Source organism: Trachurus japonicus, chromosome 19, assembly GCF_045865225.1.
Source record: "Trachurus japonicus isolate A0001 chromosome 19, Traja_1.0".
Classification (NCBI taxonomy): domain Eukaryota; kingdom Metazoa; phylum Chordata; class Actinopteri; order Carangiformes; family Carangidae; genus Trachurus; species Trachurus japonicus.
In genome coordinates this window covers 10,609,659-10,633,113 of record NC_140925.1, presented here as the reverse complement: position 1 = coordinate 10,633,113, position 23,455 = coordinate 10,609,659, and the positions used below count along the sequence as shown (strand labels likewise).

Here is a 23,455-nt window from a genome sequence, read left to right as displayed (position 1 = left end):
GCTTCTTAAAAGCACTGATCACCCTACCTATGACATCATGTACAGTTGAGCGTGTCTTCTCTAGCGTTAAGAGAATAAAAACTGCCATTAGGAGCTCGATGCTCACCACTCGCCTGAACTCACTCTGCCTGTTAACATTTGAAAGAGATATAACGGTAACCTTAGACTATGATGAAATAATCAACATATTCAAAAGCAAACCCCGTAGACTGCTCCTATAGGGAGTATAATGAAATATTGTAAGGACTTGTTATGTTTGTTTTCTTCAATTCCTTGCAGCCTTTGTCTTAATGTTATATGTTAGTGATATTTTATCAGCCTACTTTATTAAAATAAATATGTCTGTGAGTTAAGAAAAAGAAGAAAAAAAAAGACTGTTCCTACGGAGGAACAGAGACGGATGTGAGATGAGAAACACTGATGTTAGTTTTACTTGTTTTACAACAGTATAATGAAATATTGTAAGGACTTGTTTTGTTTGTTTTCTTCAATTCCTTGCAGCCTTTGTCTTAATGTTATATGTTAGTGATATTTTATCAGCCTACTTTATTAAAATAAATATGTCTGTGAGTTAAGAAAAAGAAGAAAAAAAAGACTGCTCCTACGGAGGAACAGAGACGGATGTGAGATGAGAAACACTGATGTTAGTTTTACTTGTTTTACAACAGTAGGCTATAATGAAATATTGTAAGGACTTGTTTTGTTTGTTTTCTTCAATTCCTTGCAGCCTTTGTCTTAATGTTATAGGCTATGTTAGTGATATTTTATCAGCCTGCTTTATTGAAATAAATATGTCTGTGAGTTAAAAGAAAAAAAGAAAAAAAAAGGAGAAGACGAAACACTGATGTTAGGCTTACTTGTTTAATGACAGGCTATTGTAAGAACTTGTTTATTTTAAAATGTCCAGATATTTTATTACTTTATGAAAATAAATGTCTCTGAGTTTAAAAGAAGTGGGCTACGCATTTCTGATTTGATTTGGCTTTTCGTGCATTTGGTTAAACATATTACCGGTAACGAGAGAGAGAGAGAGAGAGAGAGAGAGAGAGAGAGAGAGAGAGAGAGAGAGAGAGAGAGAGAGAGAGAGAGAGAGAGAGAGAGAGAGAGAGAGAGAGAGAGAGAGGGGTCCGCTGGGTGAGCTAGATTAACTTTTAACGGGAGAGAGAGCGGCGCACCGCGCTGTCAAAGCTCGTCTCAGCCATAGGTCTCAGTAGAAATGGTGTATGCTTTCAAGGCAATATAGACACGAACGAGTCATTGAGGAATAATTTCCAACTATATGTATGTTAGTGTTATTTTTTCCTGAGAAGTGGCCCATCCAAAATTACTCTGGCCCATCCAAAATTGAAATCCTGGCGCCGCGCCTGGTCAGTATGAAGCAAGATTGGAACAATGGTTTAAAATATACCATTCTCAAAATATGTAATGGAAATGCAACACAAACATATCTGTAAAAGTTAGTTTGTCTGTATGTTCGGGATGGTCCCACCTTGCTGCAGGTAAACAACAGAGCAGCATGAATACACAGTAACATGATCGATAACAGGCAGGGAGAAAAATCCTCCAGTTAGAATAAAGTCAGAAATAAAAAAAAACCCTCCAGAGTGAAGACAAAGTGTGACAGTGGGTGAAGAGTGGAGTGAGGAAGGCTTCTGCCAAGAGCAACAGCAACAGCAACTAGAAAATTTCCTCTCGGGAAATTTTGAATGGGCCGCGGGGCTACTGCCGATTTTGCCATCTCTGTCAACATGGGAATCAAACCCACGATCTTAAGCGCAAGACAGAGCTGATCAGACAGACACATGATCATCTTTCTATAAGCACTGATATGGAGGAGCTGTAACCACATTAGGTTAACTGTGTGTGTGTGTGTGTGTGTGTTTGTGTGTGTGTGTGTGTGACACCAACAAGGTTTAACTTTAAAACCAGATTAAATCATGGTTTAAGTTTAAATTCTGTTGCACGTTAACTGTGTTTTAATCACATGAAGGTGTGTGTGTGTGTAGGTGTGTGTGTGTGTGTGTGTGTGTGTGTGTGTGACTGTAATCACATGAAGCTGGCTCTAGAGTCTGTGTGTGTGTGTGTGTGTGACTGACTTGACACATAGTTAGTTAGTAGCTGCATCCTGTGTCACACTGTGTGTGTGTGTGTGTGTGTGACTGTAATCACATGAAGCTGGCTCTAGAGTCTGTGTGTGTGTGTGTGTGACTGACTTGACACATAGTTAGTTAGTAGCTGCATCCTGTGTCAGTCTGATTTAGCTGTGTCTGTGTTTATAAACATTTAAACGAGCGCCAGGTGGATTGTTTATGAAGTTAACGAGCTCTGGCCTGAGGATCAAAGAGGTTACCACGGCGATAGGGGCCCCCGCAGGCTGAGGCAGACAGAAACGTGGAGAAAAAGAGCCATTTTCTGCCTCTAAACCGGCCTCACAATTAGGCTTAGCATGACAAAACGGTAACTCCTATCAGAACAAAACACAGATCAACGTTGCTCTAAGGACTTACTGAAAATTTCGGTACGATTTGGTGTTTCTACAGTAAATATTTTGGCGACGCTGGCAGTTTTAAAACATCAGGCCGTTCTGCTCCTCTCAGAAAATATTTGTATTGGACTCAATGAGGAGCAGGGACAGACGTGGCCGCACTCAGAGGCTGATTCTGTAAGTTCTGTAAGTCTCTCTGATATTTTGAGCACATGACATGAGAGATAACAAGTTTGTCTTACAAATTCTGAAAAAATTATGTCTGTAGAGTGTAAATTGTGGCCGTGGTGGCAATTTATCCAGAAAAAATACAGAATGTTTCTTCACTCTCTCCCACTCTAACCGATGATGTCACGCACTCTGACACGAACATTCCATGCAATACACACCCATTATAAACTCATAATTTCTCCAAAAATGATCATGGTCATTGATCAGGGATTGATCAAAAACTATATGACCTATCAAAACGTGGAGTAATACGACAATACACAAGACTTGTGTCTACTGTTTAAAGTTTAAATGGAGTCTCTAGGTGAAAGTATGCCTGAGCAGTAGACTTTTGTTAAACTCCAATGATTGGTCTTTTTCGCTCTTTTTTTTCCGCCCGTCCCATTGACTTACATGCAAAATTTTTGCGCAGTTTTTCGCGACTACGTCGCGAAAAATTCGTAAACTGTTGAGAGAAGTAATAGCACAGCGATCCCGATCAAGACGCACGTTTTGATATATAATATGTCCTGCAACTCTTCGAGTTGCAGGACTAGTAGCGAATCGAAATCTGGCCGGAAGTGGAAAAATAACTAGAAAAAGCATTTCCAAGAATGGAAATGGTGTGACTGCTGATAGCAACTGAACGCTGTTGCAGAATTAGCAAATAGTGCAAGCAGTGATCACCATACAAATGTTTGACCAAGGTCGGAATTGAACCCACAACCTCATGGTCATTAGACTTCCACTCTGCCTCTAGGCCACGGTGCACACACAGTTGCAGAGACTGTTGTCTGTTAATGATCTGCACACTGTCAACATCAAGAAAGCTTGAGAGTCAAGCTTGAATGACTTAGAATGAAAATTTCTGTGAATTTCAGGCTGAGAGCAGCAGTTTCAACATGAAGCAAGTTATCAGAAGTCAACAGAGGACAACTGGGAAAATAATTCACTATAATTGTTGTTGAGGCAAGAATTGAACCAGCAACCTTCAGGTCTCCAGACCAGCAAGCTAACCACTAGGCTACAGACAGAGACAGTATGTGAGGGGTAAAGAAAACCTTTGATAAGAGGATCACTGGCTTCTGCTTAAAAAAAAAAGTAAGGAATCGAACCCATGACCTCATGATCAATAAACCTTTACTCTGCCACTTCGCCACAGAGAGCACAGACATAAGCATGTTTCAGACAGAGTTGTGGAGAATTCTCAGCATTGGGCTGAATGAGAGCAGAGAGCTCCCTGGCTACATTTAAAAAATATTTAAAATTATTATCTAAGTCTCTTTGCATTTTTGACCAGAATTTTAGCCAGAAGACAAGTGTGGCTACAAAACTGGAGAAAATAATTTGTCTAGAGTTTAATTTGCAGAAAAAGTTAAATATTTTAAAAAGTATAAATAGTTAAAAAGAGAAAAGTAACGCCGATAAAGTTCAAAAAAAGCTGCACGTTTTGATATATGAATTGTTGAAATAGCACAACACCTAACACACTAACCATATGGCCACAGAGAACCTGAGTTACAATGAGCTTTATACTATGAGGAATCAAAGACTGTCCAATGACAGCTGAATAATTGGAATCAAAAGTCAAGCAATGATGTGCAATGACTGAGGCAGGAATCGAACCCGTGACCATATGATCACTAAACCTTTACTCTGCCACTCGGCTACAGAGAGCACACTGCTTTCAAGACTGTTGTCATTCATTGTAATGTGATGATGTGCTGCAAACTGGTACGAGTAATCAAGGAGATAACAAACACCTGTAACCAATTGAAGGCGGGGGAGGAGAGCAGAATTCAACATAACATAACAAGAATTCTTCCCTTGGATTCGAACCAGTGACCTTAGGGTTGGCAGGCAGTTACCCTAAACCCTACACTACAGAGGAGTTATCAAGAAGAGAGGTTGAGACTTTGATGAATGTGAGATTTTTCAATGATGCTTAAAACAAAAATAAATTAATATAAATTAGCCACACCAAGTGAGAAGAGGACTTTTTTGTGACCTGTGACTATTTTTTGGTGAATTCAAATGAATTAAAAAGCACTTAACAGCAAGTTACAAAGTTGAGCTCCTTCTCCTGCTGATGTGAAAAAAATGCATTGAGCTTAATGAGAGCAGAGAGCTCCCTGGCTGCATTTAAAAAATATTTAAAATTATTATCTAAGTCTCTTTGCATTTTTGACCAGAATTTTAGCCAGAAGACAAGTGTGGCTACAAAACTGGAGAAAATAATTTGTCTAGAGTTTAATTTGTGGCCGTGCTGACAGTTTAGCCAGAAAAACTCTAGAATGTTTTTTTGCCTCTCTCCACTCTGACACCACTCTGGCTCTGCTCGTTAGACGCAATACACACACATTATAAAGCTGAAAAAAATCAGAAAAAGTTAAATATTTGAAAAAGTATAAATAGTTAAAAAGAGAAAAGTAATGCCGATAAAGTTCAAAAGAAGCTGCACGTTTTGATATATGAATTGTTGAAATAGCACAAAGTATGAAGGACTAGAAGAAGACCGTAAAAAGGCGGAAGAAAATGGCCAAACAGAAGAACAATAGTGTGACTGCTTCAGCAGTCACACTAACTAGAAAAAGCATTTCCAAGAATGGAAATGGTGTGACTGCTGACAGCAACTGAACGCTGTTGCAGAATTAGCAAATAGTGCAAGCTGTGATCACCATACAAATGTTTGACCAAGGTCAGAATCGAACCCACATCCTCATGGTCATTAGACTTCCACTCTGCCTCTAGGCCACAGTGCACACACAGTTGCAGAGACTGTTGTCTGTTAATGATCTGCACACTGTCAACATCAAGAAAGCTTGAGAGTCAAGCTTGAATGACTTAGAATGAAAATGTCTGTGAATTTCAGGCTGAGCACTAACCATATGGCCACAGAGAACCTGAGTTACAATGAGCTTTATACTATGAGGAATCAAAGACTGTCCAATGACAGCTGAATAATTGGAATCAAAAGTCAAGCAATGAAGTGAAAAGACTGAGGCAGGAATCGAACCCATGACCATATGATCACTAAACCTTTACTCTGCCACTCGGCTACAGAGAGCACACTGCTTTCAAACCTGTTGTCATTCATTGTAATGTGATGATGTGCTGCAAACTGGTACGAGTAATCAAGGAGATAACAAACACCTGTAACCAATTGAAGGCGGGGGAGGAGAGCAGAATTCAACATAACATAACAAGAGTTCTTCCCTTGGATTCGAACCAGTGACCTTAGGGTTGGCAAACATCCACCCTAACCCCTACACTACAGTGGAGTTGTGAAGAAGAGAGGTTGAGACTTTGATGAATGTGAGATTTTTTGTGAAAAAGTTAAATATTTGAAAAAGTATAAATAGTTAAAAAGAGAAAAGTAATGCCGATAAAGTTCAAAAAAAGCTGCACGTTTTGATATATGAATTGTTGAAATAGCACAAAGTATGAAGGACTAGAAGAAGACCGTAAAAAGGCGGAAGAAAATGGCCAAACAGAAGAACAATAGTGTGACTGCTTCAGCAGTCACACTAACTAGAAAAAGCATTTCCAAGAATGGAAATGGTGTGACTGCTGATAGCAACTGAACGCTGTTGCAGAATTAGCAAATAGTGCAAGCTGTGATCACCATACAAATGTTTGACCAAGGTCAGAATCGAACCCACATCCTCATGGTTATTAGACTTCCACTCTGCCTCTAGGCCACAGTGCACACACAGTTGCAGGGACTGTTGTCTGTTAATGATCTGCACACTGTCAACATCAAGAAAGCTTGAGAGTCAAGCTTGAATGACTTAGAATGAAAATGTCTGTGAATTTCAGGCTGAGCACTAACCATATGGCCACAGAGAACCTGAGTTACAATGAGCTTTATACTATGAGGAATCAAAGACTGTCCAATGACAGCTGAATAATTGGAATCAAAAGTCAAGCAATGAAGTGAAAAGACTGAGGCAGGAATCGAACCCATGACCATATGATCACTAAACCTTTACTCTGCCACTCGGCTACAGAGAGCACACTGCTTTCAAACCTGTTGTCATTCATTGTAATGTGATGATGTGCTGCAAACTGGTACGAGTAATCAAGGAGATAACAAACACCTGTAACCAATTGAAGGCGGGGGAGGAGAGCAGAATTCAACATAACATAACAAGAGTTCTTCCCTTGGATTCGAACCAGTGACCTTAGGGTTGGCAAACATCCACCCTAACCCCTACACTACAGTGGAGTTGTGAAGAAGAGAGGTTGAGACTTTGATGAATGTGAGATTTTTTGTGAAAAAGTTAAATATTTGAAAAAGTATAAATAGTTAAAAAGAGAAAAGTAATGCCGATAAAGTTCAAAAAAAGCTGCACGTTTTGATATATGAATTGTTGAAATAGCACAAAGTATGAAGGACTAGAAGAAGACCGTAAAAAGGCGGAAGAAAATGGCCAAACAGAAGAACAATAGTGTGACTGCTTCAGCAGTCACACTAATAACTAGGAAAAAATCCACACAATAACAGTAGTGCCCGGGCTTCGCCCGGGCACTGGTCCCTGCAGCTATTTCATAGCTGTTGGGACCAGTGCCCGGTGCGATTGCCCGCGGCCCTAATAAAACATCAGCTAACAGAACAAAAGAATGTGCATGAAGACCTTTAAATAAATTACCAAACCAAACGAGTGCACAGAAACTTGTGGCTGGTTACACCAAAGTTAGTTCAAATGAATTCAAGTTACATGTGTTCTCACGGTGACTCCTGCAGTTTTTGGTATGCAGAGCATGATGTGTGTCCTCTGCTCACAATTAAGCCTGATTAATAGATCATTGAGAGGAGCGCTGCACGTTCACACGCCAGAAAATCGTTGGAGAACTTATTGCATCTATTGAATGTATAGTAGGCATTGGCAACATGCACAACTCCAAATACTCAACGTAATGTATCAGATGAAGATAAAGATTCTGCAGATAAAAAGTCTTCTTGATTGATGAGGAGCAAAGAATAGAGCTATAAGCCTTCAGTTTCCACTACAGCACCCGTGGATGTGACGATTATATGGACTCTAATTAACAAAGAGAATACATCACTGCTTAATAAGATACATCCATTAAAGAACAGAATAACCTTGTTGAGACCCCAAGGATGGAGGTGTGACCATGACAACAGCATCACATGATGACAAACAAAAGAGATACCTAATAGACACTGGTAATATACTGAATATATTTCTCTCCGGCTATTGAATAGATGTCCGTGAATCAAATGTCAGTTTTCTGAGTCATGGTGAGTCATGGTCCACAGGAAATGAGAGTTGCAATTGATGTTTCTTGAACTTTAAAGAATAAGCACAGAAAAGCACAAAAAAGCTTTGTAATCAAGAAAAGACACTAATGTGTGTGATCAGAAACCTGTGAGCCCTTCTCAACATCACAGCAGGTTTTCTGCCTCACAGACGAACTTAAAGGGATAGTTCAACATTTTGGCAAATTGGCCCATTGCCATAATCCCTATAGTTTTAGCAGTAGGTCCGTACCTTTGATTGTCGGTGCAAGCTATTTTTAGAACGACGGAGCAGAGCCGCGAGCTGCCCAGAGCTACGCTACGGAGGCTAATGGGATTTCTTGGTTTCCCTCATCAAACTCATAAAATACACAATCTAACAACTCCAACACGCTCTCGTGAAGTAGTTGTGACCTGCACATTCACCACGCTATGAGATAATAACAGAACGTTACGAGATGGAGTTGTTTTTGAGGTAAATTCATGCCTCCGTAGCGTAGCTCTGAGCAGCTTGCGGCTCTGCTCCGCTGTTCTAAAAATAGCTTGCACCGACCATTAAAGGTAACGAACCTACTGCTATGACTATAGAGATTCTGGCAATGGGCCAATTTGCCAAAATGTTGAACTATCCCTTTAAGAGAAGAAAGAGTTTTAGTCCTGGTTTGAGAACATGTTATTCATCTCAAAAAGACATAAAGATCGATTTTAGCAGGATGTCACAACAACTCACAGAAACAGTCGAGCAAGCAGGTGCGGTGCAGGTGACATGTAAATTATGTTGTTGTGTGTAAACGTACCGATCAACTACAGGGAGAGACAGGGATTGTTAAGGATTTAAAATGAGGATCATGTTCCCCAGTGGTGGATGTGAAATATTTTTATGTGGTTTGTTGGAGCGGGAGCCGTAGAGCTAAGCTGACAGCGGTTGATACTTTGTCAGTTCTGCCATTATAGTTACGACAGACTAGTGTTTCTATTGTCTGTTTGTTTGAACAAAATGAAGACATTGTGTATTCCTGGCGAACACCAGTTGTAGGCAGTCAGAGGTAATAGCTGTTTAATGACTGTTTTCTGCCATGCTGCGATCCGAGTTTGACACCGGAGGTGTGTTTTTAAAGTGCTTAGACACTCAGCACCCACAATTACTCTGTGTTTAATGAAGTGAGGAGGTTTGCAGTGTCTACTCAGAACTAAACTAGGGCAGAGAAGCAGAGAGGGAGGGTGCAGATGTCTGTGTGTAGCACTGGGTATTATTTAAATGTTTTGACACTGCTGCCAACACAATACCTGACTTTCTGTGCAGATAGCAAAATGATAATTTCCTCTGAAATGTATAATGTAATTCTAAACGTTTACATGCACGAGGTGTGTTAATGTCAGTACCTCTCTGTCTGATTCGACTGGCGCCTGCAGGGCACCGTGTTGCGGACACATGTGCCGGTGCCCGGGTCCACGTTCTCCACCATGACGAAGGGATGCTCCTCCAGCGTCGCCACGGTGAGGTGACGATCATCGGAGACGTGCTCCAGGAAGCTGCCGTAGCGAGGCCAGACCGGGTAGCGCACCTGGATGATCCCTCGAGCGTACGTACCGACCTGGAGGGAGAAGGAAGAGCTCATCAGTACCACATCCATGTACGTCTGAACCTCCGCCGTGACCTTCACTTCATGTCAAACCCTCCTCTCTTCACCTGTTTTGTCTTTCTCTGCTTCACGGGACAAATTATTTTTAAAGGAAAAATTAGCATGTGCTGACCTGGAGGAAGAGGATCAGAAGATGAAAGGAGAGTTCATTAATGCATTCAGAGGAGACTTAAAAGACTTTGAATTAGACCAAAAAGAAAAAAAAAAAAAGAAACCAGAAACTAATACAAAGAGCAAACCGACTGCATCACATTAATAAAACATCCGCGCATGTGTTTCCTTCAATCTGTGTTCATTTTGTTGACTGATTATTCAATTATTAATTTTCTTTTCTTCCACTGCAGAAACAAATTGAAATGTCATTGTTCATAAATGGGAACTGTTCCAGTGATGAGTGTCGTTTATTATAGGTGGGTTTTTTTCTGACTTTGTATGTTCAACTATTTGTGAAACTGCTTTTATAATGAACAAATTTATTTTTTTTGCTTAAAAAAAAAAGAAAGGTCTCCGTAAAGTGCAATAACAGAGATGCTGACAGTTAAAAGTATTGTCTATTAGTAACTAATGCAAAAGAGGAAGCAACAGATTGAGTTTTTTAATGTCAAAGGGAGCCACTTGGGACCAGAATTGCTGTATAATGTCACATCAGACAATGAATAATCCTATCGAAGTCTGCACTAAGCTCAGTGAAGCCTTCTCCGTGAGAACCAGGACTGTTTGTCATATCAACCCGACCTAATGAGCCATACTGAGCTGAGCCTGCGCTGACTTACTGCATACGAAACTCGCTCCCTCACAGCTTTAATGAGACCTCTTCCTCATACCAACTCTCGATTTGTTCTTCGACTCACTCATGCTAAAGCTCTGCCGTCGTCGTCGCACATGGGTGATTTACAAATCTGCATCCGCGGGTATACAGTGTGATGTGTAAGTTGGTGATCTGTTTCTCTGCGCCATCTGTGAATCATGGAGATGTCAGTTGTGAAGATCAATCATTTCATATTCATCTTTCATGGGATCCTCATGTGTCTTATCTTCTCGTTGAGCAGGAGTTGTCGCTCTCGTTGGGAAGGTGCTACGACTTTTCTGATTAATGGATGCAGTTCTTCTTTTTTTTTATTTCACATGGCATGAATGACCTAATGAACTGATGTCAGATATCTGTATATATACAGCTTCTACTTGGTGGAATCATACAAATGCTGGAGACATGACAGACCGAGCTTTTTGTGGCTCTACAAGCTGAAAATTATTACTAAGAGATATTTCCCCTCAATATCTTATGAAAAGTTTTCCAAAAACTCAATTTGCCAAATCGTTTCTTGAAGAATATAAATCTCCTCAAATTCAATTTTCTTTGCACCGCTGATTCTAGGTTTCATCAAGCTTTTTATATTGGAGAATATCCATTTATTTTTTCTCCTACAGGGGTTTTCCTGTCATTCAGCATTGCTATGCATACAGTTTGGGGGCAGACCAAATGAAAAAACATGGCAGAAATTAAAGCAGTCAAGATTGAGACATCATTATTATGGGTGTCGAGTATGACTCAAGATCCTGTGTAGCCTCTTCTCATTGGTCCACTCCTTCCACTTCCCCACAATGTAGGACAGACAGAGCAACACTGGCATTCCTCCAGCCATATTTTTGTCCACCATTCAAGAATGACAATCCAATATTACAAGCCTTCAAACTAGGGATAGGCATGGGCATTTCATCCCTAGCATTTCATATTTGACCATTCTTCGACTATTCGCCCCCCCCACCCCCCAACCACCACCACCGCCATCCGTCATTTCAAATTAGAAGCTGTAACGCCAGTCCATCGTTTTAAATGACCGACTGAAAGAAATGAAAATGAAAAAAATAAATAAAAATGAAATCCCGGACTGTGATGAGAATCGGTACCAGATAACAATACATCATCACAGCGGTACCAATCAATTAAGTCATTGTCACCATATGAGAGCAAGTTGAAACAGGGACGAAGTCTCCTCTCGCGGCGTAAAACTATGTGAATATTCTGCATTACCGCTTCTCATCAAAGTCCGTCCAAAGACTTTGCAGAGTTTGCACTGCACCTCAGTTTCATTAGTTTTTTTTATTTGAAAGAGTTTCACACAACTTCCTAATGGCTGTAGGAGTCTTTCCATGTTTCTCCTTCTTCTGCGCCAGTAAAAAGGGAACATTTAAATTTCTTCAGAAAATACGATTGTCATAAACTATTCGATTTTTGACTATGAAATCATTGCCCATCCCTACTTCAAGCTCTGTTTTGGTTTTTACCAGCATCTGAAGGAAACATGTGGGTCTAAGCTTGTCGCAAACTTTGTTGAGCAGGTTGTGTAGACCCAGTTTACAGGAGATTTTTTAGTGAAAACAGCTTCATTCTGCTGATGAAACTGAGTCTGCTATCATACAGCTATCATAAAATATTTTTTAAAAAGTCATCAGTGCAGCTTTAAACTTTTTTTTTCCTGTGGCTATTCTACAGGTGGAAAAGTAAAAGTGAGAAGCATGAGGAAAAGAGAAACAACAAGAGAGAGGGGCCCAACAGAGGAAGAGGGCTTTCCTGTCCAAAATGTCACCCAGCAGCACTCCTCAGGAACAAAATCATGTTAAATTGTCAGGGGTGTCACAGTGGAAGAGAAAGACTTGAAAAGAGCAAGTACACCACAAGCTGTCATCATTATGGATGAGCTACACGACACGAGGAGGAGGGGAAGAAACGGCGGTGACGGATCAGGTTGTAACGAGACAGAGAAGGAGAGAGGAGTCAGGATTCAGACGCGTGTGTGATATCTTGTTTTAAGTGGTGTCCTGTTGTCGACGGTGTGTGTGAACAGGCTGGTGGTGGCTGCACAAGTGTGACTGTCACACACACACACACACACACACACACACACACACACACACACACTCATACACACACCAAACCCCACTTCTGCACAATTACATGTCCATGTCCATACACACACGCATACATACACACCAGCCAGGAGGTGACATTGATAAAGTAGGTTGGTCTTTCCAGGCCAGAAATAAATGAGTTCAACTGTAGCTGTGAGATTACGTTCAGGTCTCTTTGTGTTGTCGTACTTTTTCAATACACCCTCAGGCTTTGATGAGTGTGTGTGTGTGTGTGTGTGTAAAAGGGAGTGAAAATACTCAACAAAATTGCAAGGCACAGTGATGATGAAACAGGAGTAAGAGGGTCAGGAAACACAGAGACAGACACAACATTATTGATTTTAAATTACGACACTACACTCGTAGCTGCAGATATCTCCAGGACTTGTTTTATGATCACTTGTTCAAGTTTCGATTTTTAATATATATCCGCTTTCCCTCAAACAAGCCAAATCCGTCTTGTTCAGTTTGAGCTGACGTGTAAAACAAGTCGACAACCACAGATTTTCATTGTCCTCTGTGTTGAATTTGAGATTTCATGTGAATTTTTTTTTATGTTTCAGCTTCTGGTGCTCAGTACCTTGTCCCAGAGTCGCTCTCGGTCCAAAGCGATGATGACCATGGACGGGTTGGAGAGAAAACCTTGGCTGTTGAACGACAGATCTCTCCTTTCCCACGTCACGTTCAGCATGTGCCTGCAACTCGCAGAAGCAACACACATGCAGAGAAAGTATACCATAGCATGCAATCAAGGAACTTTGATTCTACATCACACGAGAATTTGCATATTCATGTCCGCAGATAAACACACATAATGATCACCTCCTAATTAAACCTAAGGCTCCCCTGGGAGGCCTTAATCTAACACGGGAGCCTGGAAGTAGCTCATTAGGGGATGATAGAGGCAGCTGATTGGTGGAGGGCAGGGTGTTCCTGCTGAGTGATTTTGCTGATACGTCCATGACAGACTGGGCTGCCGGTGAATAATGAATCCAGGTAAATTTGCATTTCAGACCACGGGCGAGAGCGGCTCAAAAATACTTCCACTTCATGTCGTGTGCTGCGAAAGTTTTGCTCTCATGTCTACGCATCAGCAAGACTCACTGAAATGCCAAAAAACAATTCATGCAACTACAACTACAACAGCACGCCTCACCTGAACAGAGTGTTGTTGTCTGAGTGTTTAGCCGGCTTGTTGCAGTCGCCATGGCCCTCGGGGATAAAACCGTACTGTTTCCGGAAGCTCTCGGCCCCTTTAGCGACGATGGCGACTCCCTCCCTCACCCTCTGCCGCAAGCTCTTCCGCCACTGGTCTGTTATTACACCGATCACGCCAACTGGGAAGCTGACAGGTGGAGGGCTGTCGGGGTTGCCCACGGCCAGGCTGGGGAGGATCCAGATGTATCCCGGCCCCAGCAGGCCTACCTCAGCTGCCTGACGGAACAAGTACTGCGCCTCCTCGTAGGAGCAGTACGCCAGCAGGACCTGAGAGTCCACCTGCAGACAGAAGCGCGGTCTCTCAGCGGCGTTTTCACAGAACAGAGAGAAATTGGAGCCTGAACATGCAGAAACACTGTAGGGGATTAAACTGTGTAACTCCTGTGGTGCTGCTCCCAAAGTTTCAAACTTTTAAAGCACACTTTAAAAAGTTTGCTTTTCATCAGACTCGAGACGCACCATTAAAACAACTTATGGACTTCACACACAAACTTAGAAAGAAGTCGTACAGTCATATATCTCTTCCTACCTGCTGCAGCATGCGCTTGGTTCTTGCATCGTTGGACCCGACAGACATTTCCAGAGTCAAAATATCCTGTAGATTCCACAGGAAATAGGAGGTATCTGTGTAGGACTGAACTATATCCACAAAGGTGTCATATCCCGGCAGCAAGCTGGTGATCACGGCAAACTCGCCCCAGTCATACTCCTCCATGAGCTAAAACAGGGACATTTTGTTATGAACCGCACAGCGACAAAAAAACATTTCACAAATATGCTTTTTTTTTTGTTGTTGTGTAGAGACAAATAATATAAGACACGTGTGGCGATGACGAGAATAAAAGACAAACAAAACAAAACAAAAACATACAAAACAATACAGAATAACAGGTGTAACGAACATATATGGAATTTAAGGACAATATCATGCTGTGATGAATCAGGGTCAGGCAGTGCCATGGTGCTACTAACAAAGTTAATAATAATAATGATAATAGTAACAACAACAACAAAAGATATATCACAAATATACTAAATGTAATACGTGGTTTCTCAGTTGCTAATGTGCTAAAGTTGGGGTGTCACACACTGAGATTATCCAGCTGATTCCCAAAACAATCCCTCTAATCTCATGAGTTAGTAAAATCCATCCTAAATACAGATTTAGTCTTTTTTGTGTGTTAGAGTTTGTTAATGAGCCATTAGATTTGAGCCTCTTATCATTTGTTATGAGAACATTTGTTGTCCAAGTACTGATGAATGAATGAATTTCCGTACCTTGAACATGCAGAGGATCTGCTGCTCCAGAGACGCTCCCATCTGCAGGAAGGACGACCCCTCTGCCTGTGAAGAGCAGGAGAGTTTTGTTTAAGCATTCAGGTTGGGAACATGCTTTTCTTAAATTAAAATATGAGAAAAGCAACAGGACCTTTGGTGAAATGGTGTTATTGTGGGATAGTTTCCACATCTCTCAGAAATCTTATTGAATTCACAAGTGGAACAAGCGCTTCTGAAAATACATTCTGAGTTGTGAATGGGCATTCAGGTCAGGAGCTATGTAAAGAAGAACTCTGCTCAGGTAAAACACCCCGAGTAAATTAGCAAACGAAGATCCGAGACGACCGTTGAACTTCCTGACACAACAGACGCGCACTGTCAAAAGGTTTTCAAATTAACTTGTCTGCTGCTCTTCATTGTGGCTGCACCTTTAACACTGCAGAATATTTAAATTTGAATGAAGTTTTACTGCCACTAGGACCGTGCATTTTAATGATTTGTGCTCCTGTTCACTGAGCATGCTTTTTTGTAAAACTATCCTTGTGAAAAGTCACGTAGGCAACACAGTGGAACGGCCTTCCCAAAGCAATTAAGTTGAGAAGAAATGACAAACGGGGAAAAGAGACGACAAAATCTTAAGTGAACTTTGCTTGAACAGTGGCATTTAATCTGAGTTTATGACTTTCTTTCTTTTTAACATCTAAGATTTCCCAGAAAGCATAATTGTAAAGTTTGCAAACATAATAAACTATCTTCATTTATTCATATATTCATTCATACACTTGACTAGAGACACTGGAGAGCTCTGATTGTCCATACTCAGACTCTGTCTTGTACAGGTGACTCTGAATTGCAAACATTCAGTCCTGCTGCTCTCTTTCTGTCAAGAATGGGTGGTCAAATGTTATAGCATATGCCTGCATAGATTTGCATACCATCTGAGTGTGTAATATTTGTGTGTGTGTGGCGGATTAGATGGAAAAGTTGTAAAATTTAGACAGAATAGGCGACAGGGGTGAGAAGAGGAGGGGATGGATGCAGATAAAAATGTAAAGAGCAGAGACAGTCAACACGAGAGAAATAAAAAGACTTTTCTGATTCACCATAACCTTGAATCGCATCTGGGATGTCACATGTCAAACCTTTACATTTTTCAGTTTTCAAGCAAACTAATATGTGCACATACAGGTGTTAGCTACTTAACACATTAATGTGAAACTGTACCACAGTCTTGACCGTCTATCCCTGTTTTGTTTTTTTAGATGTGAATGTGTAATAATAGTTAGGATGGGAGATCTGAGGGACTTAATGTTGCTGTAAGGCATAAGTAGATCTGTGATGTAAGCAGGAGCAAGACTCTGCAGGGGTTTAACACAAGTAGTTTGATTCACTAACGGACAGGGAGCTGGTGCAAGAAGGTTAAGATGAGGGTAATATGGTCTCCTCCATTTACTGTACAGCTGCAGCATCCTGCGCTAACTGAGGAGGGAAGTCTGGGGGGGAAAAAAATTTCCAAATTACAGCGACACACTTGTATGCAGATACTGTAGAGAGGTCATGCATGAGAGAGCAAGGCAGAAGAGAAAGAGAGAGAGGGAGCAGATAGTGTTAAACTGTCTAGTGCCATTTGGGACCATGGTCTCAGATCTTCTCAGTCTGTTCTCGTCTCGGAGGTGACTAACTGTCATCTCTTCCTCCTGTTGCTCTTCCCTCTCCCGCAGCTCAGAGCCGCGGCAAAGCCCCAGAGATCCGTGCAGCCTGAGGAAAACCACGGGAAAATTACAGCCTGACTCTCCTTCACTCACTTTTAACCAGTTTCATCTCTGTCGGAGGCTTGTTTTTGAGACTCACCTCCGGAGGCCTCGAGCTCCGCTACTAGACCACTGACTGGGCTGCGCACCAGAATAGCTGTAAAAATAGCGGTACACAACCGTGTCAGGCTGTCAGCGAATAAATAAAAAATGCCTTTTGGATTTGGAAGTCCTGGTTACCGATAGTGTCCCAATTCAGCTGATGTGAGGGAGGAGTGGCGAGGTGCACCATTTGAAGTGTCATTAAAATCCAATTAGATGTGTCTAAGCTATTACACAAACAAATAATGCAGTGCCCCCTCCACTGCCCCCCCTCTTTCCTTCCTCCCCCTGTCAATCACTGTTTCATCACTTTCCAATTAGCGGTCCCCTAAATTGTGAAAAACCAAACGAAGCCAGAAGCGAATGTGTTGAAAGACATCGACTCTCTCCTTCACAGTGAAATCAAGCAAGAATTTACGACAAAATTACCTTCTCTTCCACTTCTAACTCTCAAACACTTACTCCCCCCCCGCCACACCTCCCTCTCTCCCTCCCTTTCTCCTTCCTCATCCTCCTCCTCCTCCCAGCCGTCTTGTTCTCGCCACCCTGGCAGCGCGGCTGTCACACGCAGACGTAATTAGCAGTCCTGCTGCAGGAGCGTATGGTAATGTGACAGGAAGACGGTGGACATGGTGGCTGCTCACACACTCCTCTCCTCCCACGGGGGAGATCTCTGCGCCGCACCTCCCCGCGGTGGAGAGACTGGTATCGGTCAAACAGGAAGCAGGTCACAGACACAGTCGCTCGGCTCACATATGGGCTCAGACGCGTCACTCATCAATCTATTGAAGGGGGTTTATATACTATATGCCAGCTCCCATCTCCGGTGGTGGAGCGTACAGTCACTCAAGTGCTTTAGAACCATTTGGGAGCGCATGTACGTCATTATCGCCACTTCTGATATATTTATACGTCTTATCCACATGTCAGCGAAAAATCTTTAACTTTATCTTCCACTGCATTTATCTGATGACTATAATTACTTTACAAATCAAGGTGTTGCATGGACCTATGCACCTAGTAGTATATAAAGTACTTAGATAGATACTACTTACATGTTATACAGTAGTAATAATACTACAAATGCAAATGCTATACACAGGCCATATCATAATATTCTGAATTAGAGAGAAAGTAATGAAGTCTCATGGCTCTTTTCAGTGACATTAAAGGGGACATATTATGGAAATATCACTTTTTGAAGGCTCTTTATATTCAGGTGTTTGTCTTGCCTTCCAACCCCCAAAATGTGAGAATTGACAAAAAATTCTGTAATTTTCAGGCTCCCTAGGTTGAAATCCATGTGGTTTTTACAAGCTGTTCCCTCAGTTATGTAACTAGGTAATTTGCATAATACAACCCCTACCTGGGACCGGTAGAAGGGGCGGGGCAAGCAGTGGTTCATTTGCATTTAAAGGGACAGGCACTGAAACCAGCTGTTCTGAACAGGGCTGTGTTGAGAGGATGAAAAGAGCTGTGATGTTTGATCCTTGGGGTATTTTGACTGAAGCATGTCATAGATATGTCTTTAAGACACCTGGGAACTATTTTAATTTGTGGAAAGGGGGCATAATATCTCTCCTTTAATTTAAGTGAAAATATGAAGTAATCTTGTATTTCTACACAGCTGTATCGCCATATTACTTCATCTCATCTTTTAACCGCCAGCTGAGTGAGGCTTGATATTTTATTATATTTTATGATATGATATTTTATTATAATTTTATTACAGGACAGGTAGACAGACATTTTGTTTTTTCAATGTCACACATTGAAAGAGACTTCGGTCAAAACGTCTGTGCTTGCCCTACCTGTCCTGTCCTGTAATAAGATTTTGTCAAAGGGATCGTGAGTGTGCTGGCTTTCCTCCCCTTTTCTGTTTGTGCTATAGCCGTGCACCTCCTAAAGTTTTATCCTTTTTTTTGGTGAGCGCTCGCTTCTCCCTCTTTTTTCATGCTTGATATTGAGCCACCAGCATGCCATGCTCGCCTGCTCACCAAGGAGCTGATGTTACTACAGAGCAACATTGCCAAACTGGGAGCAAAGTCACTGAGATATTCTGGCTTTGGTATGGATCATATGTCAAAGACGCTGGATCCTGCACATCCAATACAGCAACACAACACCTGGATCCCCCAAACTTCTTCTAAACGCCACGACAGGTAGCTCTCTTCATAATCTGTTTCCCCCCGAAACGAGCCACACTAGACATTATGTTACTTTTTTAACCTTTTTAGTAATAAGTAAATCACCTCGAACATTTCCAAATCAATATACTGTACACTGCCCCCCCGATTTAAAGCAGAAGTAAGCGATCCGGTCGTTTTGGCTAACTTCTTGTCAGCCGATGGAGTAAGCAGTCCCCGCCCTCGTCCCTACGTCACCACATTCACGCGCATCCCTTGGCTGCACACACAGAGAGGACCGCCCCTTTATGCCGTTCTCTCTCCTCATTGGATAAAGGTTGTAGGATACAAGGAAAGTTTTCTCCTCGGCTTACAGCAGAGCAGAGTGACTGACAGACCCGTGTTTCAGACCAAACACTCTATATAAGTGATTGCTGTCGGAGGATATAACTATTTAAGACTTATATTAACACAAATATTCCGCTTACTTCTGCTGTAACCCTAACTGATGCAGTCTCATTTCTTAAACAACCATGTTGGAAGGCACATCCTGTGGTTGTGGAAAAGATGTTAATCTGTTTCAGAAGGGTCAAATTATTGGCATGCATCAAGCAGATAAAACATCAAAGGAGATTACTGAGACTAAAATTGGGTTAAGAACTGTCCAACGCATTATTAAAAACTGGAAGGAGAGTGGGGAACCATCATCTTCAAGGAAGAAATGTGGTCCAATGTGACCACAGAGTCCAGACTTTAACGCCAATGAGAATCTTTGAAAAATTAATGCAACTCTGGACTGGAATAAATGTCGTGACATTGCAGAAACTTATCGAAACGAGGCCGTAATCAAAGCTAAAGGCGGTCCAATGAAATATTAGAGTGCGTGACTTTGGACGGGCAGTGTATCCCGTACAGTGATACAGAAAGGTAAATAAACACCAGTACAGTGGTCCACACATGCACAAGCCAAAAAGCATTGTGAACCAGATGTCTGAGTTTTAAATCACGATTACAACAGAGGGTTAATCTGTATTATGTTATAACAGACTGTGCTGCGGTCACAGTGAGGATTTTGCGTGTAAATTGTACATTAGGGATGGGTTATCTATGGGCATGCAAGCACATTACATTTACATGTATGCATTTCATCTTCTCTCACCCTGAAACAACCCCAATGGCTAAAGAGTACGACCCACAAAGCTTTGTCACAAATGCCATGTATGTACTGTATGTAATCCTCTTGGAGAATACAAAATCCTGTTTTATATGCAACCATATATGTCACTGGACCCTCCAAATTACTGACGACATGACCTTGTAGTGTCTATCTCCATGGTCAGCTTCCTCCAGTGAGAGATGGAGTGATATATTTGTGTGAGCTGACCCTATAAATAGAGACACTGGTGTGGAAAAATGCATTAACCACATGTTAACACAGTTTGTTTCATCAGATAATTAAGCTCCATCATGGCAATCATGCCCTCATTATGTTAGCAGGGGGCTCTAAACTGATGGATAAACCCTCCTGTCTTACAAACCTCCACCCAGCCATAGAATCAACCAAGAAAAATAAAAAAGCCACTACATTTGATGCCACAGAGTTAGCTGTTTGACTGACTGCCTCATTGAAATTACTGGGCCATGCTGTGAGGCTGGGAGGCTGCCTGGCCATTAACGTAGTTTCATTCCCAGCGATAAAAAAACTGTTTCCAATTGGGAATTGCTGCGCGGCGGCTCTGGGATTCTCATGACCTGCTTATGGAGATTCTGGTTTTCTGGACCATGATGAGGCCAAGAGAGAGCCAGACGTGGGAGAGAGGGTGGGTGCGGGATGGGATGGGATGGGATGGGTGGAGAGAGAGAGGAGACAGAAGTACAGAAGGACAAACGGAGAAAGCAGGTCAGTCAGAGCACAGAAACAAAACCCAAAAAAAGAAACTTGCACCGTGGTCCAATGAGAGACGTGCGGCTGGTCGCATCACTCCGGTCCAATACAACAACCAGAGTGTGACCTTAGACTGAGGCTGTAACTCCTGAAATATAATCTTCTATTGACAGCTTCAAATTGTAATAAATGATGTTATACACTACAATACTCAAGCTCAACAGTTTCTTCGCCTCAAGAATCCATCATGTTCACACTTAAAAGGCATTTTGGTTCCTGTTTACAGGCAAACACATTAAGCTGTCAGCTTTGTTTATCCCAGTCTTAACTGTCGTCTACCACCACAATCACTCATTATTTGATGTTTGCAACTGTAATGAACAAAATCTGGTTTGCGAGTGATTAAACAGTCCCTGTGTATTTCCTCAGAAAAAAAAAGACTTAACAGTGCTTCCCGATAACAAATAAGGAGTTGTCATCTGTAGTTGATTCATCTGGTCTCTCCCAAAGTTTCTCAGCAGCCATAGTAAAAATGTTTTATTACACCCTCGTTACTTAACAAGTAAACAGTGGAGCAATTATGCTCTTATATATGTGAAAATAATTTATCTCCACAGTGACCTTTTCACACAGATTTGAAGCTGGGTGATGGTGACTTTTTGAGTCGACCCGCTATGTAATGAGGCGTTTTTTATTTAGTGAGGGACCAAGGTGAACTATCTCAGCACCGTAAAGTCACCGGTGCCAGTTCGAATGAGCTTCATCACTATCAAGCAGGAGCTCCACAGAAAGCTCAGGTTATTTTATGGGACTCTCAGCAGCTTTTAACACACCGAGTTCAATTTGCCTCCATCTGGGTGGAAGTTCTACCTCCATAAACAGGTTTATGAGCTCTTTAATCCCATTAGCGCTGCTGCTTTTTAAACAAGACAGACCGTCCTTAGAAGTGATAAAAACCAAGACTTCATTCTGAAAGTCAGGTTTTTTTATAACGCTAATTACAATCATATCAATGATCTTAACCTGAGGCATTCGTTACTGCCACCAGGATGACAAAAGTCCTCTGATATTATTGAAGTAGACATTTTAACTTGTTTTTCCCTCTATAACAAAACACTTACTTTAACCTAAACCATGATCTTTCCTCAGCTTCACAGTCATGTCACATCTTGAAACATACAACATGTATTGTTTGGATATCAACATATTAAGGCGAGAAACTACAGGTAAAAACACTGTTTTTTCATGCATTGATCAATTTTGAGATTTTGGGTGTTTTTGATGTATTTTAGATGTATTCTTTCAGAAAAATCGAAGGAAATGGTAGAAAATCCACATTAAGGTGGTTATTTTACTTCATTTTGTCTCATTCGTCAGCAGATTTCTCCTAAATTCACAAAGAGTAAACATACTACTGTGACATACTGTGCTGTGCCTGTTGTCTGACCCATGTCATGTCAGGTATCATTGTAAAGATCTCTCTCTCCTGAACAATTATGTAATTATGTAAAAATTGTCATCTCCTCCGTATCCACAACCAATCGTAAAAATACAATTTACATAATATGGAATTCTACAGTACAAGTCTTTAAAGGCCGTTTTCTCAAAATTAGTTTTTCCTCATAAGGTTTTTACAGAGGGGTTTGTTGATATATCATTCACAGCCACAACATTTTATTCCTAAAAACATGGCGAAATTTGGGGCTGGTGACAGTATTTTCTCATTTACATATTTAAACATAACATCTGACAAAACCTGTAATACAAAAAATATTTGTCTTAATGTAAGTGATAAACTTGGGAAGTTTCATGGTGATATCTGTTAGTTAAAAGTTTTACCCTATTCACCTGTAGTGTCCCCCCTTAACATTACATTACTGTAGGTGACCTCATACTTTGTACAGTTTCTGAAAACATGAACAAATCACAGGATGTGGAGATACATGATGGTTTTCACCGGACAGACTCTGGTGCCAGTTACTATTAGAATCATGATTTTGTTACTGTCATTAAAGTTTGTATTCGCTCCCCCCCTCCACTCCCCTCTCCAAGCCTTGTCGGTAGTGTCCGTGCTCTCCCGTGTCGTCTTCAGCTCTAATTCAGCTCCTCATGACTCAACATCTGGATGCAGCACTCTCTAATGATCACCCAACACACTGCAATGACACATGCACACACACATACAACAAAAAACACACTCAACCTATTCCAACTCTTTAGAGAGATACACTGCGATATTTTTTCTCTTTCCCCTCACAGGCCCCATTGAACAGTCTTTATGCCTTCTCTCAGCCGTTCCTCACGCTTTCTCATTTCCTCCTCTCAGTCTTTGCTTGATGTATGTGCCGTCTAACAAAAAGACACACTTCCTCTCCTCCCTTCAATCTTTTCATCTTTGTCTCATTCCCTCCTTCCTTGTTGTGTGCCATACAGAGATCACTGAGACAGGAACCATAAATAGGCGGCCCAGGCGGCTGCTGCTGCTTCTTTTTAAACCCACCATCAAAGATATTCATCATCATCAGGCTATTGATAATCAAGCACTATTGAGCTCTTTTATCCCTTAAGAGAATCATGCACTCTC

General features: G+C 41.4%; 1 protein-coding gene across 1 annotated transcript in view; it reads right to left on the bottom strand.

Moving 5' to 3' along the window:
• Window positions 1-23,455, bottom strand: part of LOC146967453 (glutamate receptor ionotropic, NMDA 2C-like) — a 60,386-nt gene that overhangs the window by 23,200 nt on the left and 13,731 nt on the right. The window contains exons 5-9 of the mRNA XM_085760949.1: window positions 15,008-15,073; window positions 14,259-14,447; window positions 13,668-14,008; window positions 13,092-13,206; window positions 9,342-9,553 (exon numbers count right to left, since the gene is read on the bottom strand). Coding sequence (XP_085617075.1) covers window positions 9,342-9,553; window positions 13,092-13,206; window positions 13,668-14,008; window positions 14,259-14,447; window positions 15,008-15,073 — 923 coding nt within the window. The remainder of the gene's footprint in view (window positions 1-9,341; window positions 9,554-13,091; window positions 13,207-13,667; window positions 14,009-14,258; window positions 14,448-15,007; window positions 15,074-23,455) is intronic.